Genomic DNA, 19,197 nt, shown 5'->3' with positions numbered 1-19,197 from the left:
TTAGGACTATAGTGAGAAAATGCCTTCGGAGAACCACATGTACAGTATTTGACACTATTACAAAATGATTATATTCTTTATTTGACCTTGGTTGGCAGCCTTTCCTTTATCCCTTATGCACAAACATAATTAGCACTAATTTTTACAGGCATTATTTACCTCTACCAAGGATATATATGAAAAATAAGAAAATATTCAGTGCCCCTGAACTGGGTTCTAGGAAAATTTCTGCACAAGTAATGTTTCATCACGGTCAAATACATTTTATAACTATAAACTCCCACAAGGTGCAGCAGGAAAAAGCCACTAAAGTGAGTATAGGATTCAGATGTCTACTGGAACAGGAGACCCAAAAAATTTGCCTAGTCTATCAAAAGAGAAGCTAAAAAGAAGTAAGACATCACCTACAAACACACTGGAAATAAACATGAGGAAAACCTTTGAATTAGTGCCCAAATGATCAGAAAAAGTATGGAAATTAGACTGTTCCTAATAATTCTAGCAATAATGGAATATCAGAGCAATACAAGCCATTCCTTTTAAGATGCAGGTTCTTATGTTTATGAAAATAATTATATAAAGCTACATGCCTGGAACTAATCTGTTTGCTGTGACATTCTTAACATTGTCTCTGCCTCTGACATAAAATTTGAAGAGCTTACTGTCCACCTGGAGAGTGAAAATGAACTAAAGCAGGGTCAGAGGAAGAAGTGATGGAAGAAAGGAGTTAAAAAGCTTTTTATTTGTAAGCTACATAAAACTGTCTGAAAGAGTACTATAGTTAAAACCATTATATGTCAAAAAATAAAAGAATGAAGAGTTAGAAGGTTTAGCACTCCATACCTGCTGTTGTAATTCTTGTTGATAAGATAATGTTGCCTCTTTGGAAGGCTTTGTTTTTTCTTCAGAATACACTCCTATGCTTCTTTGTCTGTCTCCTGTATTCCTCTGTCCAATGTTACTTCTAAATTGAAAAATCACACATATAAAAGGAAAACATCACAGGGTCCAGAGTGGGGTAAAAATTTTTTTTAAATTCCTTCGTGAAGTATTTAAGACCTGTTGTTGCCCATAGCCTGGCAGTTTATAATCCCAAACATTTTCTTAAATCCATACGAATAGCAGTTCACTGAATTATCTTTTTATTGTCTAGATAGAAATCCTCAATTAGAAGTCTGAAGAGTTGTTTTTAACACATTTTATTTCAAAGACATATCTGTTCTCAGCAAAATATTACCAACACAAAAAAAATATAAATATAGATAAATACACACAAATAATAAGAATATAGCTAATACTTACACAGGCTGCTCTACTGGAGCTTGGCCTAATGGAGGTTCCAGAGTCGGTGTGGGTTGCATTCCCATCATTCCTGTACCATCTGCACAGTAAAAAAAAACAAAACCATATTTTAAATTTTTAAAGCTCAGATATAAATATTTGTCATTATCTAAAAGAACAGAGTTCACTACTCAAACTCTGTGAGTACTGAAAAAACTTCTAAAACAAACTCAGCTAACCCTTAATGCACTCTAAAGCAAAAAATACAATGCCAAAATATAAATCTATTTCTTAAATTCAAATAAATCCCTTTATATTTTACAAATTACCACATTAACATATTCTACATCAAATAACAAAATTAAATTATTAGCTTGATGGTGACACATCCTCCTTCTTTCCTAATCAGCTAGTGAAAGAGCTATTTTTCTAAGTTTTTTTCTCCTTTATTTTACCTTTTCCATGAAGATAGCACAAAAAAATGTAAAGTATTAATGTTTTTTTTCTCTAAAAAAGAAAACAAAAAAAGAAGAAAAGAGAAAAACAAACACCACAAAATCCAGTCCCTCCCTACACACATCACAATAGTTTCAATCATGAAATCATCATGAAGCTAAGGACAGGAAAAAAAGGAGTTCTTAAAATATAAAATAGACCATTTCATACATTATTTTAATGCATTTAATGTATTAAACCTTTAAAATATTGGTAATTATATGTGTAACAACACCTAAACATGTAATTATTATTTAAGTGATTTTAGGAAATAATGTTTTAATTAGCAATATTATAAAGAAAATTATCTGGGAAGAGTAACAGCAAAGAATCTGAGACTAGAGCTTGTTCAAGTGACGAACATGATTTCTGGAAGTCACAGCCCTTTTGGTTGCTGGAGAAAATTACTTCACTCAAAAACAGTACTGAAAAAAAGCCCTTTTCATTCAATACACATCTTAAAAATGGGTTTCATTTGCTGTTACAAGTTCTACATTATACATCATTTAACTAGATTAAAAGCAGTCATATTAATGACTCTAACAACCAAGCCACGTAAAATCATCAACTTACAGTATGCAAGAGCAGGATCCAAAGGATTCCTAGCCCCATAAAAGTAATAAGCATCATCATAAGGTGTTTTATAGTTGTCTGTCAGAACTGGTGGTGGAGGTGGTGGCAATGGTGCAAGCCTTAAAGAAAAAAGGGACACAATTCCTTAGTTTGTTGTACAACTGAAAAGTTACCATCAAAAGAAGAGGGGAGAGGAGAGAAAGAGAGGGAGGAAAATAAAATGAAGCAGGTATGAGGATAGAAAGAGAATTCATTATGGAAAATTTCCAGATTTAGTTCAGCTGAAGACCTCTCATTAGTGGCATGCAGAAACAAGGTGCAGTAAGTCTCAGTGGGAATTAACCTTCCCTGAGGGAGCAGTAGGTGAACCCAGACTATTCCAGAGATCTAAAGAACATAAAGCAATCACACCTTAAGTGGCTCAGTTAATGGTACTTCCTGGCTATGTCAGTAAAGAAACCAAGGCAAGATCTGGTCAAAGGGTGAACAGCACAGCACAGCTTCAGCCACATGCCTGAAGCTCCTTCTCTCCCTGAACAGCTTAGTCACAATCACAGCACCTAGTGGAAGCTGTCCTTGCCTACAGTGCATTTCTAAGCTCAGCTCTAGGAGCCTACTTAATTAACAGAAGCCAAACTGGTGCCATGCCAGCCTTCTGAAAACACGAACTCTGCAGGACATGTGCCCAACCATTCTCACAACATGATTCCATATTACAGACATGGACAGAACAGACATAATTTCTACAGCTCAACCCTTATCTACACAAACATCCACTATGAGAGAGCTGCCTTCAGAGATAATCCAGTCTCCATGGATGTTTTCAAATAAACTATGAGGAAACCGACATTAAAAGTTTATTCCAGTGCAAAGCAGTTAGTTTTCTGTTAATTGTCAAAATATTATTTCTACCTTCATCAGTTCCTTGGAGAAGGATCAACAGTACTACTGACCTCTACCTCAGCAGTAATAACATGCTAAACAACAATCTTATTTAACATGTAAAATGAACACGATGGTGAAGCACCTGGGCGCTACCATTTCCCCAAGACTGCTGACTACACTCCTCTGAAAGTCTTTATCACTCCGAGAGTCTTCATTCACTGGAGAGGCTGAACGGGCTGGCATTGGAGTTTGGAAAGCCACTCTGGGCCTTTCAGGAGGTACCTTCTCTTCAAAAGCTCTTGCTGTGAAGCCAAACTGCTTCAATCTATTTGGCTGAAGGAAAAAAAAAAAAAAAAAGGTAAGAAAAAGAGAGAGGAAAAAAACCAAAACAAAATATTTACCTTACTACTAGGAAATATTCTGAACCTCCATTTACGTTAAACACTTCACTGGATCCCAACTTTCAAATTTCAAATGTTCAAATTTCTAGTAATTGCATTTTTTCCTCCCAGTGCTCTACTGAGAATCCAGTATTATGAGGAAATCCAGGAAGTTTATCAGATTTACAAAAAGCAACCTTATCATTAGTTATAGGAAGTATATAAATCTAGTTAAAGTCCAGAAAAAAGAACATTTCCAGAGGTGTCTGTAGAACAGTTTATCTACAGCTGCCAATTTTCCACAGTGACAGTATTCTCATATTATGCATAGAAAAGTTTCTGAAATCCCTCCCCTCCACCACAAGATTGAAATAACTCGTAATCAGTAAAAACTAAAATCAAATACACACTGAGACTTCTTCCAATAAACATTTCCTTGCAATACCATTATTTTATTTTTTAAATTCCTTTGATCTAATTGATTTTTCAACCACAAAAATTAAGAGTTTTTTGGGGGAGTTCTTTTTAAAACAGAAGTAGCAAATGTTTATTGATAACTGTCAGCCTCAGAAGAAAGTCAAAAGCAACATGCAAATAATGTGAAGGCATGCAAGTCAGTTTCAGAACTATCCTATCACACCAAGAAAGCCCTTACAGCAACTGCTCTGCATAACTATTCTAATGCTTGTTTAAATAAGGCTATATAATACAATGGAAAAAAATCATACACTGTATAAGTAAAAGAGATTTTATTCTGAATTTATTGGTCCTAATATTGAAGTTCTTCAACTAACATGCATTCGGAGAAAGTAATACTCAAAACCAGCTACATATTAAATATCTACCAGAAAGCCATATACCCTACAATATGAAAATATTCAACAAAATATAAAATCTTTACCTCCTCATCATTTAGCTGCAAGACAGTATGTACAAGGTAGTTAGTACTCACCAATCAAGGACTACAGCATTGAGATTAAAATTCTCAAAATCTACTAGACATGAATATTTCCTTATAGCATTTAACTTCAAATTTCTAGATGTGAACACAGAATTGGGTAACTGATACTAGCTAAAGCAATTGAATTTTATAAATTTGTCTTTTCAAATCCAGTGTTTTGAGCTGCAGAACATTCAAAACAGCCATTCTCACTAACAACTTTAATCTGAAACCATTCCCAAAGTTCCCCAGATTTCAGCCCTACAGCTGATTTCCGATGTGACTTCAGTACTCAGTACATCCTGGGGATTGCTTCAGTTTAAACAAGCAGCATATACAACAGTCTACATTTATAGATTCTTAATCAGGCATTGCTATTTAACCAACCTGTAATTAATCAAGAAATGCACCTAATTAGAATCTCTCCCTGAGAGGCAATTTAAAGCTAACAGTGACTGGTGCTTAATGAATGTAGCAATTCAACTTAATTAAAGGCTTTCAGCTAAATTAGTGCTTTTAAAACACTATGCATGCCATGTACTTCCTCTAGATAGAATTTTGCTCCTACAACAGGCACTTTGCAGACTCTGACTGAGATGTGTATGGTATATTGAGTGCTCCAGCACAGCATGCTTCTGCATAGTCAGCTTTGATTACACAGAACTGTTTACACTGACCTTGCAGCCTGCTGAGCCAGAAGAGCCAGCATCCTCTGCTAAGCTCTGCCTCCTACCCTGCCTGCCTCCCACTACCCTCTATTCCTCTCCCTTTGACCATGTGAATCCCTGATGAGCCCTCTATACCAAATAAAGCAGAAAAAAATATTCAGATTTTTGCCAGATAACTGAGCTGAATGTGTTTGAAACAGGGACCAAACAAGCACGACAGACACTTCAGGCAAGGAAGGCAGGAACATGCAATAAGACAGGTGGCAGTCCTCCCCATTTAGGAGTAAGAATTTTGATTCAGCTTCATCACTTGTCTGTGTACATTCTCAGTCTCCTGTCTTCCAAGTTTCATGGAAAGAAAGAAATGGTATCACAGAATATTCAGAGCTGGAAGGGACCCACAAGTATCTAACTAATAGCAACTTACAGCTAGCTATTCATCCACCTTCATTTTCTAGCAAAGAAGACCTTCTTTCACCTCCACTGAATCCTCCAAAAATGACATAAGTTTCAATCTGTGTCAAAGCATTCCCTGAAAACAGGACTGGTGATAATTTAAACCAGTAACCAGTAACTTAATAACCAGTTAACATAATAACCAGTCTATCCTTGCTTCAAAGTTACCACCCGACATCCTAAACAGCACATCACCATACCCAACCTGAAATGGCTTTGAGCACATAGCAAATACGTGCAAATCACACAAGTTCTGTCAGTCTCTGCAAGACTATCAGTCTCCTAATAATGTTATTAGCACTGACAACCTACTCCTGGATGCATGCTAATCAAAATTCTTAATGTAATCATCACCTTACTAAGGAAGTGGAGACAGTAGTAACTCTGCATTAAGTCTTACAAACAATGCAATACCAAAGAATTTGCTTTTTACAAAATCCTATAAAAATGCTTGTAACCCTAAACACTTTATCGGATCACTTAAAAAAATACATATTTTAAATTAAAAACTGTTATAGTGAGATCAACTCATCTGTAAAACAACCTTTTTTTTTAATTGAAAGAAAGCTTTCTGCAGCACACTTTGCATTCCCAAAGAAAGGCTACTACTGTGTGCATTTAAGAGGCTACCACTGAACACTAAGTAATTCTTTCCATGATAACCACTGTCAGTAAAAATTTCTATTTGGACACAGCAAAAGAAAATGCCCAATAATTTTCATGAAAATATTTTCTTCTGATGCTGAAAGTATGTTTAATGACTTACAGCCGGTGCTGCTTTTGGCTGGAGAAGGGTTAAGTTACTCCACAGTGTCTGGTGTGGGGCTGTGTTTTTACTTGTGCTGAACACAGGGTTGATAATACAGAGGTATTTTTGTTATTGCTGAGCAGGGCTCACACAGAGTCAAGGCCTTTTCTGCTTTTTCTGCTGCTACGCTGGTGAAGGGCCTGGGTGTGGCTGGGGGCCTGGGAGGAGACACAGCTGGGACAGACAATCCCAACTGACCAAAGGGATATTCCAGACCATAGGACATTATACTCAGTGCAAAAGGATGGGGGAAGAAGGAGGAAAGGGAGGATGTCTGGAGGGATATTGTTTGTCTTCCCAAGATGCGTGCTGGCTGAACACCTGCCTGTCCATGGGTAGCTCTGAATTAATTCCTTGTTTTGTTTTGCTGGTGTGTACAGCTTTTGCTTTACATCTTAAATTGTCTTCATCTCAACCTTTGAGTCTTACCCTTCCTATTCTTTCTTTCCCCGATCCCACTCCACTGGTGGGGAAGTGAGCAAGCAGCTGCTCGTGAGGCTTGGCTGCTGGCTGGGGTTAAACCCTGATAGCCTCATCATCCTGGGTTTCCATTTTGTTGTACACTGATGCCCTATTAAATAGCCCAACATTTATCATTTTATAGAAACTCTACAGAGTTTTGTGACTGAGCAACCACAGTGTGCATGTGAGGAAAAAAAAAAAAGAATAGGCTATATAGATGAAAGAAAATCCAAATTTCTTACCTTCTTTTCTGGGTCTCGAACTCCAGAGGCAGCAACTGAGAGCTCAAGTTCCTTCTCACTGTTTTGTTTTTGTAAAAAAAAAAGAATCCAATCAGATAGCAATAACAACTAAATTAATTCTTTCAAAGCACAAATTCACAAATCTAGTTAAAAGAACTCTGAAAGCACAGCATAACAGAAGACAATGATTCTACTTGAATTCTTCTAGAATCAGGGAAGGAAATTACATAATATTTGTAAATACAGAGAACTCTTAAGAAGTATCTGGCTATCACCCATTTCACCTAGTAAAAATCCACCTACATAAAAGGAGAAACCACCACAACTCTTTTTTACTACAACTTTTGAGGACATTCCTAAAAAATTTGTGTTTATTCACATCCAAGAAATTAATATCAAACACATTGAAATTAATGATTCAAAAGTGCAGCAATAAATACTGTTTTGAAATTTCTGGGCTCAGGCTTGTTCTGCATATACAATTTTTGTCACAATGAGACTGTTAAATAGTAACCAATTTTTAATTCCTTATCCTTTCTCTAACATTGCTGTGTGTTTTTATTTATCCAGACTATAATTCAGTAGATAGTGACTAGTAGGTAAAGAAGAAATTAATATTTTATTCTGCATAAGCCAGATGATCAAATGCTTTAAAACTGAAAGGTTACTTTCCAAAATTGGAGGGCAAAACCAAAATGATTTTCAACTTTGCCAACTACTTAGGAAATCCTGTACCAGCAAAAAAAGATAACTTTAGTTAAAACTTCTTTACCCTTAAGAAACTAAAAATCAGTTGTAAAAATGAAAAAGTATCTGGGTTTTCTTCTTTCCACTGAAAGTTTGTGAATATGTTCATTAAAAACTAAAGCTCTCATGGCAATGAGTTTAATTAAATGCAATATTACTCAGCTGCCTGGAATCCCTTAGTTATGAAATTGCTTCTTACCACACTGAATTAATGGAATGCCTTTAAATTTCAGCCATTATCTTTTAAGAAGATAGTAACTTTCCATTACCGTCTCTTATTCCGCTGTTGCTCAGCCATCTGTTCCATTAGTTCTTGCCTGTATTTCTCCTTTCTCCTTTGAAGAAGTTCTCGGTCCTGACCACCTAATTGAAATGACCACACATTTGTGTAAATGCTCCACAAAGTACACAAAAGGCACTGGACAAAAACTATGCCTTTCAGTCAATTTAGAAACTGAAACACAGCAGACTATACAAACAGTGTTTCTCCATTGACTAAAACAAAAAAGGCATCTAGTTTTAATAGACAATTTGTTTGGACTATGATGATGAAAATTCTTCATTATTATTTTCCTAGTTTGCCTGGTTTTATATAGTCAAGAAGCTACAAGTTTCAAACCTATTTGGTACAACAGCAACTAAAAAAAGTAACTTAATTTTTTTTTTTTTTTAATCTAATGTTCACCTAAGGAAGATACACTACAGCACTCCAAAATTATGAGGCACTGCTCTGCATCAAACCCATGGGGAGGAAAGTAAATTGTTCCACTTCTAGGATGGCTCCCATGACTACTAAGAACTAGCAAAGTACTGACAGATGTGTGTATGTAAAAGGAAACTGTGTTCTCACACAGATTTTAACAAACACAAAAAACTTTTAGTTCGTTGTAGTTCCTTCACAATAAGTACAGAGGCCTTCTATTATTTTTAAAAACAAACCCCAGAAAACATCATCAGCACCTTTTAACATTCTCTGTAGACAAACTGACTGGACTTCTGGTGAAGTAGACCTGAATTATAAAGAGAAGGAAGCTGGAAAGAAACTAAAACAAAAGCCAAATAAGCAACAGCAACAAAACCTGATGCATAACTGACTGATTTCTTTTTATTTAACTGTTGTGCTGGGACTACAAAGTGACCAGAATGTGCAAGATAACCTCATGGCTTGTGGTTTGGGGGAGTCTGAAATCACTTCCCCTTTTCAAAAAATTCCAGTTTTAATTTACTTAATCTTTACACAACATAGTTTACAATATTCTTCTAACCAGGTCTGATAGGAGTACAAATTCACACCACTGTGTCCTCAAGTTACTTTAAATGAGATGACTGGGCAGACGAGAGAGTGACCCCTATGATACCACTGGTTTAATGCTGCCTCCAAAAAATTGACCTGCTACATATAGCTTTGAAGGTCAGGTAAATTCAAATTAAAAAATTAACAAAAATTATTCTAACAACTGTTAATCTATTTTGCCACAATTCAAAGCTAGCTTGCCTTCAAAAGCTCTCAACCAAAGAATTACTAGAGTTCATTTATTCCTGCCTTATAGTTTCCTGAATTCAGCTAAGAATGCTCTGTCTTCACCGGTATTTCTCTCTATTACACTCCATACTAGTGTTTCCTGTTAAATTTTCTGGCTAGAGGAGAGATAACCAGAAAAAGTTTTCAGAGTACAGTTTTCATATTTCTGCAATTAAAATTCACTGTAAAGCAGCGTCTTTAACAATACAGAGGTTAAGATTTCTCCCATACTTCATTTTGTAAAAATAATTTAATCACATATCTTGGCCTTAAAATGTTAATGAAATCTAAGAAGCAGCTTGGGCTCCTAAAAATTAATTATTAAGTAAAAAATTAATTAGTAAGTTACATAAAGGGATAAAAGGAATATGTTTTGTTTTAGTTTCTCTTTGTAGATAACAATTATTTACCAGTCTTGGAGACAACTAGCAAAAGGAAAAACAAATGCTCATTTTTCTATTTCTTAACTATTCACATGGAGAAATAACATATGCAAAGAGAATCTAACTCAGTGTTATTAGTGAGGTTTTTATACATACCAAGAACAAGGCCTGTTGCATACTGCCTTTCACGTGCAGACTTGGCCTGTTCACTAGCTGAAGAATTACTCTGTATCTGATTTCTGGCAAAGACAAAAAAGAAAATGGAGTGATCAAATGCAAGAATTTCCTACACAGTCTGTGGGAACCATGACAGATTCCCTTGCATCACTGTGTGACACATTTGTGACAGTTTTCCTACAATCCAAAGAAATATCCCAAGCAAAAGAAGAAACTGCCTGGCAAAAAGGCATTCTTACAATTTCCATTTGCCTGTGGCTTCTGAAGCCATCAGAAAAACTGACTCAGTTGAGCACTTCACCCATGCTGACAGACTGAGTGGTGCCAGTCAAACGTTTACGTAAGGACTTTACAAGTGTTCTGCTTCTGCCTCACCCACTTAGATCATTTCAGGATGTGCAAAACCAAGACAAGAGGAAGAAAACAAATTTTAAAGCTACTATCAAAACAGGTTTCCACAGTATTTGACTCAATAAAAGTCAGCACTTGGAGAACAGGTGTGCTATTAATTCAAAAAGAAAATTGGCATGCAAGCTTCAATGGCCATTTTCAGAGGAAACATGTTTATCTTGTTAAACTATGTTCTAGTTGCAGGAAAAAGTATCAGGCATTTCAGACAATGTTTTGGGATTTGAAGTCAACATTTTTGTCTCACCATGCTTTTGCAGTGCAATTATCAGAAAAGTACATGGTATACCACACCTAGAATCTCCAGTTCTTGAGAACAGCTGCACACATGCTCTGTCCTTTAATTCATCTTCATAATCTGCAGGTACATCTCTTACCACTCCATTCATATAGGGCCTTAAAGAAATAAAAAATACTCATCTATGCTTGTCTAGAAACAGCCAATCTGAAATGGAAGCTTCAGCAGTTTTGTGCAAATGCATTTGCTGCCTGAATGCACACTGAACAGCAGAACCGGTTCTGAAAATATCACAAAATATTCTAAAAATAATTCACTTTGTTAGCACTGTTGACAACTCTCTGTCTGGAATGTGAATTCCCAAGGCTACTTTCCTGCAGCCCTTATCTAATGAGCCTGGTTAAGTGTTTTATGAACTAAAGGGCTTTTGACACTCACACCGCATTGATTGAAACAGATCTTGCTGCTCTTAATCCCCAGGAGCCAACAAAGTCTTCCACAGGTTTTGGCACACAGCTATTGGGTAGGTCTGGTGGAACAGCCATTTCAGATATTAAAAGCTTCTTCAATGACAATCTACACTTCACAACACACCTGATAGACTTTAAAAGGGTGATGTGACTTTTGTTCAAGGCAAAAGACTGGCAAGACTGTGAATACAAAAATTCAGGAGCTAAAATTTGAGTCATCTACATAAGAAGTGAAATCATAAGACTGAAACTTCAAGTAACTTCAGAGATGCCAGATATGGTATAGATACAAGAGAGCTGTTCCTGAAAAAGATCTGGGGTAGCAGAATTTATAAACTTTTCTTTACTTGCAAAATAACAGCTCTACAATGAGAACTTTAATTTAACATGACAAAATAGAGCAAAAATAGGTATTCAATGAAAAACATAGTACCCAACAAATGCTATCAAAGTTATACTTTTCCAGAGCTGGACAGAGCCATGGACTTCCTATTAAGCAAACAAAACATAAAAAAAAAAAACAAAACAAAACAAAAAAAACCTATGTAAACATGGGAAAAAACCTCATTCTTTTACATAAAGAACCACAGCTCTGGCAATCTGTAATTTAAATAGAGATTTAATTTAAATAGAAGTCTAATCTAATTTAAATAGAAGTCAATAATCAAAGACAAAAGGATGCAAGCAGATTATTAAACATTGATCTAGCATCTTAACAACCCACCAGAACTAAATGAAAGAACATTTACCCTCTTGGAATAATATGATCTTTCATGATCAAGCTGATCTTTACGACAACAATTAATCTACTCCTTACAAGGCTGGTCACATAACTGAGACACAGCTAGGAAATAGAAAGCCAAGTCTCCAGTTAGTGAAAGGATGTAAGAAGAAAAAAAAACAAATCTTGGAAGATTTTTGTAGAAAGCTGAGCACAGCAGGCCCAGACGTGTTGGCCCAATTCAATCAAGAAGCTGCTGTCTCCTGTTTACAGGACAGACCTGACAGCTAGGGATGGACTAAAGCATTTCACTTTAAGAACTAAAACATTTTGCAATTCTCCTCACATCCCAGTCACCATTTCTGTTTGTTCAAATATGCCACAGACCTTGTGTCTCCATCAAAACCGAAACCCTTCTAAAAAGTCCTGTTATGAACATCTGCCTCTCCACACTCATGAACCCCATATAAAAACCTGAGAACTTCAGTAAAGGAAATAAAAATATGGCTCCTCTTGAATTTAGTTTCCATCACAAATCAAATGTGTTTGGGAAAAGCTGACTTTGCCTAAAATGCAGGAAAAAAAATGCTAACTCTTCAGAAGATGAGCTGTCACTAAGAGGTAAGTTCCTCCTTTAAGAGAATGAATTTACTTCATAGGAGGCTAGGTGGAGCTCTTTTTCAAAGGAGGAAAAAGTACTACATTAAAAACCACATTTAATAAAGAAATACTGAAAATTAATTTTCAATAAAAATTCATTAGTAGAAAATATACACAAAAAAATCCAAACAATCTTATGGATAAGATTAAGACCAGGGAATTTAGGTAATGATCCAGCAGCTTCTTTTAAGAAGATGCACCAAGTCTGCCAATAGCATAGATAAGACTGTCTTCTCTATTCTCTTTTAAAAGAAAACTGGAGATAAAGCAGTTTCAGAGGTCTCTCCAAGTATCTCATTGACTGCCTGATTCTTCACAGATATTTATAAGCACCATACATGATTTCTGGAATAACTAAAAACTAGTCTACAAATATTCAACATGGTATCTAACACCATGGTTCAAACACCATACTTGCTGATATTTTATTTAAATAGTTCTGTATAAATTCTTTGTGAAACAAATTAAACCCTAAAACATTATCAAATGGTTATTTTTATTTAAATAATAGACTGTCCAACTGCATTAGACAGTGGCAAACAGCTACCTAATAAAAAGAGGATACATCCTTCTGAGTATTAACTAACAGAGAGAATTAAATACTGCTGTTAGTTTCAAAAAACTTTCACTGTCTTTGTTAAGACTCCAAATTAAGCTTCTAATTATTTTTCTTTCTGAAAAGCTATAGGACAAATCCGCTCTATCCTAAAACATCATTTACTCATTTCTACCAATAATACACTACAGAATGGAACAAATTTTGAATTTTGCAGTCTCTTCTCTGAATCTCAGCAGAAAACAGGCAACGTTGTTCCTCTCATCTATTTAACCACTGTTTCCATTGCTACTCTTTTTCAGAAACATTGTATGAATAAATACACTTTTTTTAGAAGCACACCAGAACACAGTCTGAAACTTAGCAATAACACATTAATTAGAGTCTGCCTCTCCCAAATACTTTCAGACATTTCATTTTTTCCACAGACTTACCTCCTTTACGATTACTTTTTTTAAAGTCTGGGAAAGAATATCAAGAGCTATTTTTGGAGAAAAATTATTCTAACTCTCTTGGCATTTGAAACTGGAAAATAAATATGAGTTTATTGAATTCATATTCTAATATGAATTTTCTAGCTTTTCTAGTAGAGGAGCCTTTCCCCTCCCCTCAGTTATTAATCTGCATACTATCCAGAAAATTATCCCTGTAAACAATGACTCAAAAGACCATTTAACCCATCCACCAGCAACTAACAACAAAACATAATAGCAATATTTAATACTGTTGAAAGTGGTACAATTTGCCTTTGTTTTCCTAGAAGTGTTAATTTTGGCAAAAAGAAAAAGTGTTTATTTTGTCTTGCAAAGGAAGAACACTGGTGGTTCTGGTGAAGCAATTGCAGGAAAATAATTCTGGCAGCAGGCTTAACACAAATAAAAATAACTACAACACTCATGTTTCCAAGACCTGGAAAGGGAACAAATCAACACTTTTAAAATATAATTTGAAAATTTATTTACAATAAACTTTACTGCTTTGTTTAGCTGTATAAACAAATTTCAACTTTGGTGCAGTTTCAGACCACAAGCCATCTGGTTTTGAAAGCAAGCAGTTCTTGCAATGAATATCTAAAGGTGACCAGAGTGCCAAATCCTGAGTAACAAGGAATGCTATACTACTTTTTTCTTTTAAATGAGTAAGAAGAGAAAGATTAACAATTTATGTCAAAGTAACCCAACTGATGTATCAGTTAACACAGTAAAGACTATTTAATACTGAACAGTACATATCAGTTTTCCCCCTGAATGATTTATGTAAGACACCCTCTTTTGTTTGGTTTGGGCTTTCATAAATGCTTATTCAAACTGTGTAGTTTTCACATATATTAGCACCTATTACAACCATCAGGATTTGGTTCAACTACACAGATGTTTAAAGCCTGTAATTTAGCAAGACATGGAGTAAAAAAGAGGATTTTTAAAAAATAGACTTGTACATTTTTTATGCATAGTCACATGTACCAAAAATTGAAGCTCAAACCAATTTTGGAATCTGAACTGAAAACTGACTTGCTGTAACTATTACAGACTAAGAAAACAGAGGTAACATTGTGTCCTCAGTGAAGGGGTTTGCTTTCAAATGTTTTCTGGCAAACCACTCTTCATAAAATGAAATGTGGGGTAATTTCTCTAGTATCCTTGGTTTGCTATGATATATAAAATGCCTCTTCGTATAGTCCTAGGGACTGATCCAATTCTTCAATACTTTTTCTATAGATTATTGCAAAGGTCCTTTTGTTAAGTACAAAATTAAGTACAACAATACTGCTCTCCCATAGGAATCTTCCTTAATATTTAGAGTAAACCATGGCCATCAACAAGCACTACAGAAATAAAGGAGAAAACAAAATTAAGAATACCTTTCAGCATAAAAACCCCGGGGAGTTTTTCTGTCATAGGCGCTTTCAGATCTAAATCTAGGGTCCATTTCTGCATTTGTCTCAGGATCACAGTCCACTCTGTAGTATCTTCTACAAAAATCACCATCTTCATCAATTCTGTGATGCTTCCTAGTAGGAATTACAGATTGGCTACCAAATCCATGATGCCTTTGATTGGGAACACCCAAATCCTCATCAAATCTTTTATTTAATAGTTGACTTCTCAATTCAACCTCATCATCTAACCTGTGGTACCTGTCTTCCTCCAGCCATCTCTTATTTAGCAGCTCTTCACAACCTTCTGTGGAAGTAAAAGCATCCTTCTTGGGAGGTTCTGCACCTGTATTACAAGGCTGGACTTCTGTATGTAATTCTGGCTGGAGCCTGGTAACAGCATTAGTTGTTTTATTCCTGTGCATCTCATTCTGTTTAATGGAAACAATATTGAGAGTTGAATATAAAGAAATCACATTGAGTAAAACCTTGTTTTATATTTTTTCAAATAAACCCAAAACAAGAAAGGCAAGAGGTGAGCAAAGAAAATACTTCAAGAAGTGCTTAAAAGCTAGGGTCTTATTCATTTTTCTTTGAGAAAAAAATGTAGTCTTCCTTTTATCTAATGTCTTTCAGAAGAATTGGTATCAATACGGGACAAATCTTTTATGAACTCAAATCTGACCTTCCGTTTTTGAGGTGCAAAGAATCAAAAAAACACTTCAAATCTTCATTCTACCCAGATACAGGCAAGTCTGTAATACTTCTTACCTATGAGCACAACCTTTTAACCTGAGCATTTCTTAATATATTTCACTACTCCTCAGGAAATGTCATTATGAAAAGATAGTTAAGTAGATAAAAAAACAACCCTATGACACTCTGGACTAGTTTTCAATACACAGTCCTTACAAAAACAATGATTTTGCATAAATCCTGTAGTATTTCTGTGCAGTAATTTTTGATCTAATCTTCCCGGTATAGAATAAAGACAACAGTACTTTATACTTTACAATATTTAATGAAAAATAAAATATGGATGTAAATAACACCAAACTGGGAAGAAGGATCAATACACTAGAGGGTATAGCTGCCACTCCAAAGGGTCTTGACATACTGGAAAAACATGCTGACAAAAGGCTCATAAAAACCAACAAATGCAAAAGCAAACCTCTGCATCTGAGACAGAACAGTGCCATGCACCAGGACAGGCTGGGCACTGAGCACCTAGAGCAGCTCTGCAGAAAAAGGCCTGGGTTAGTCATGGGCAAGGAGCTGAACACTGAGGCAGCAGAGCACGCTTGCAATGATGACTGCTAACCACACCCTGGGCAGCAGTATCTGCACAGGTCAAGGCAAGTGATCCTTCTCTGCTCAGCATTTATCTAGCATTTAGGTTCTGTGTAGCATGCCCAGTCTCTGCCTCCTCTCCCCACAGATACTGATGAACTGGAGAAAGTGCAGAGTGCGGCTACTGAGATGGTTGAGGTATTTGAGCTATTAAAGGAGAAGCTGACACAGTTGGGTTTACTCAGCCCGGAAGAAGATTAGGGAGGGTGTGACAGGGCAGGAGGAGCTAGTAATTGCAGTCCCTGTGTAAAAGGTGGTTACAGAGATAGCAGTATTCATGGTTTTCAAAGAACCAACAGCCACAGTTGCAGCAAAGGAAAATTCCAAGGGCATACAGAGGGACGGATGTTCAGATCAAGCAGTTAAAGCAGTGGAATGAGCTGCCCAGAGGACTGTGGATTCTCCATCCTTTCAAAACTCCACCAAATAAAGCCAGACCAACCTAATCTAAACTGTGAAGATAACACTACTCAGACCAGGATTTATCCTATGACTATCTAAACTGTTTGATAAAATTTTGGACATTACATATATAATTTGACTCTCACTCCAAGTTAAATAACCCTCAGAGCCATAACCTAAACAAATCCTGACCATTTTTTTTCTGTTTGTTCTTTTCTGACAATAAAATCGTTTCTACACCAGAATAATAAAAAATACAACTTAAAGGTCCAAATGGATGACAAAGCAAGAGGAAAAACTCTTGAGTCCCTAAACAGATTTTCTCAGGTATGTCAGCTTAGGAAACGTAAGTGCCCAAACATGTAGAAAGAATTTAGAGATTTTAAGACTCAGTTGCACAAAAATAAGCTACATTTTTGCCAGTGTTTCCTAGGATCACTGCTGTGTAGCACTTCAAACCTTCAAGGAAGTAAGAATGAGATACTGAATTCCATCATCTGAAGGAAGCCTGAATGCTGCCTTCACAAATTAAAATAGTTTTCAACTATATGAAACTTCAGTGCACTTGAAAGAAAATATGTTTCTCATAAGAAAACAATCTTTCTAGAGACAGACAAACATTCTTCAAGACAGAAATTACAAATACAGGGGAATTTGCACTTGCCAACTGTTGTCAGGAAGACAAACTTCCAGCTGTTTTGGATGCAAATACAAGGTCTTTTATAGAATGACCTAGCTTTCACATTACTGTACACTTCAGAATTTTCATATTAAAAAGAAGTGAAAGGACTTCTTAAACCTTTCTTTTAAAACCTATAAACTTTCACTAGATGAGAGTCCCAAATTATTACAGTCCATCACTAACAGAGGCAAAAATATTTTAAAAAAGAAATTTAGCTATTCTAGACAAAATTTTAAAGTTAAGATTTTACAGATCAATATATTGCTTTCAGATTACTAAAACAAAGAGTCTCATAACATTGCTAATCAAACCTAAAAATCCCACTGGCTGTTCCCCTGGTTTTGGTTGGGACAAATTTCTTCATAGTAGCTTGTATAAGGCTATGTTTTAGATTTGTGATGAAAACAGTGTTGATAAGACAAGGATAATTTAATTCCTGCTGAATAGCACTAACACAGTGTCAAGGGCTTTTCTGCTTCTTACACTGCTCCAGCATGGAGGCTGTAGGTACATGGGAAGCTGGGAAGGGACACAACCAGGCTAGATTATTCCAACTGACCAAAGGGATATTCCACTCTATAGGGGGTCATGCTCAACATGAACGAAGGGGAACATTCTGAGTATGGCTTTTGCCTTGACAAGTCACAGTTACATGCGGCAGAGCCCAGCTTTTCTGAGGATGGCCTGCCAGGGGAAGTGGATCAATTCCTTAGTTTGCTTTGCTTGTGTGAGCAGCTTTTAATTTACCTATTAAACTGTCTTTAACTCAACCTACACTATTTCTCACTTTCAATCTTCTGATTCTCTCCCCCTTCCAACAGAGGGGTGTTTGTGTGTGTGTGTGTTCCTAGCTGCTTATTGCCATACAAATCAAAGGCCTCAGAACTGGACCAGACTATGTCTAATTCACTTTCAACAGTAAAGGCTTCTTGATTTTTATTCACAAATGTACAGCTCCATATTCTGTATGGCTGCTACATGACAGAGGAAAAAAGCCTCCACTAACAAAAGCTAAGGAACACTATGTGGCGTTCAGTAGTTTGCTCAAATAGATAGCTTTTTTGGATATCACTTTTATCATCAAGAACAACCCAGGGATTTGCTCAGACACACAGAACAACAAAAGCATCCTTCTACCAGACACACATGATGGAAGCAGGAATTGGAAACTGCACTATGTGAGCTGAAACCAGGACTTGCTTAGATGCATTAATAAAAATAACATTATTTGTGTATTTTGTCTTACTTTGTACATCTGAGTCAAGACTATAAAATTGTATTACCTCTCTGTTTTTCTTCCCTAATCTCCTTAGCCTTTCATTCCATTCTTCTTTATCCCTGAGATATTGATTGTACTCCTTGTTTCTTTCAAGCCGTAATCTCTCCTAAAACAGGCATTGAAAAGGGCATCATAATTTTGCATTTTTATTAGCTTTTAACTTCATAGAACTTCAGTACTAAATTAATAAACGCAAACTGTGTGTTTGCCCCCCCCCCTCCCTTCACATTCTTTGTGACGTACAAGAAAGGCCTGAATTACTTTGAGGTTTTAGCTCATTTTCTCTTAGCATAGCACTTTCTCTTAATCTGAAATCTGTAAATATGTCAGCTTCTTCTGCATGAAGTCTAATCCCCAGAGACACAACTGTGCATCAAGGTCCATCTTTAAAAACAAGTAGGTTTCCTCCTGCTAAACCTATTCCAAAATTTACCAAAGCCTCACTCCAACTAGGAATCACCTTCTAATTTCCAATCTGAATGTATTTACAGCTGGTTTTCAAACATACAATTTCTTTCTTTGTGTTAAGGTTAATT

General features: G+C 36.0%; 1 protein-coding gene across 42 annotated transcripts in view; it reads right to left on the bottom strand.

Annotated features, from left to right (window-relative positions):
• The window catches only part of CSPP1 (centrosome and spindle pole associated protein 1), a 61,902-nt gene that overhangs the window by 26,970 nt on the left and 15,735 nt on the right, over positions 1-19,197 (bottom strand). For 23 of the 42 annotated variants that reach the window (XM_085572167.1, XM_085572168.1, XM_085572169.1 and 20 more), the window contains 10 exons: positions 18,666-18,767; positions 14,934-15,379; positions 10,722-10,823; positions 9,999-10,081; positions 8,207-8,300; positions 7,191-7,248; positions 3,377-3,567; positions 2,350-2,468; positions 1,303-1,381; positions 844-964 (listed from right to left, as the gene is read on the bottom strand). In XM_085572167.1, coding sequence (XP_085428293.1) covers positions 844-964; positions 1,303-1,381; positions 2,350-2,468; positions 3,377-3,567; positions 7,191-7,248; positions 8,207-8,300; positions 9,999-10,081; positions 10,722-10,823; positions 14,934-15,379; positions 18,666-18,767 — 1,395 coding nt within the window. The remainder of the gene's footprint in view (positions 1-843; positions 965-1,302; positions 1,382-2,349; positions 2,469-3,376; positions 3,568-7,190; positions 7,249-8,206; positions 8,301-9,998; positions 10,082-10,721; positions 10,824-14,933; positions 15,380-18,665; positions 18,768-19,197) is intronic. The other 19 variants (XM_085572171.1, XM_085572197.1, XM_085572195.1 and 16 more) reach the window with 9 other exon arrangements.

Source organism: Lonchura striata, chromosome 2, assembly GCF_050655825.1.
Source record: "Lonchura striata isolate lonStrDom1 chromosome 2, ASM5065582v1, whole genome shotgun sequence".
NCBI classification, from domain to species: domain Eukaryota; kingdom Metazoa; phylum Chordata; class Aves; order Passeriformes; family Estrildidae; genus Lonchura; species Lonchura striata.
Note: the sequence above shows the minus strand (reverse complement) of the source record. Positions and strands in the feature narration are given on the sequence as shown.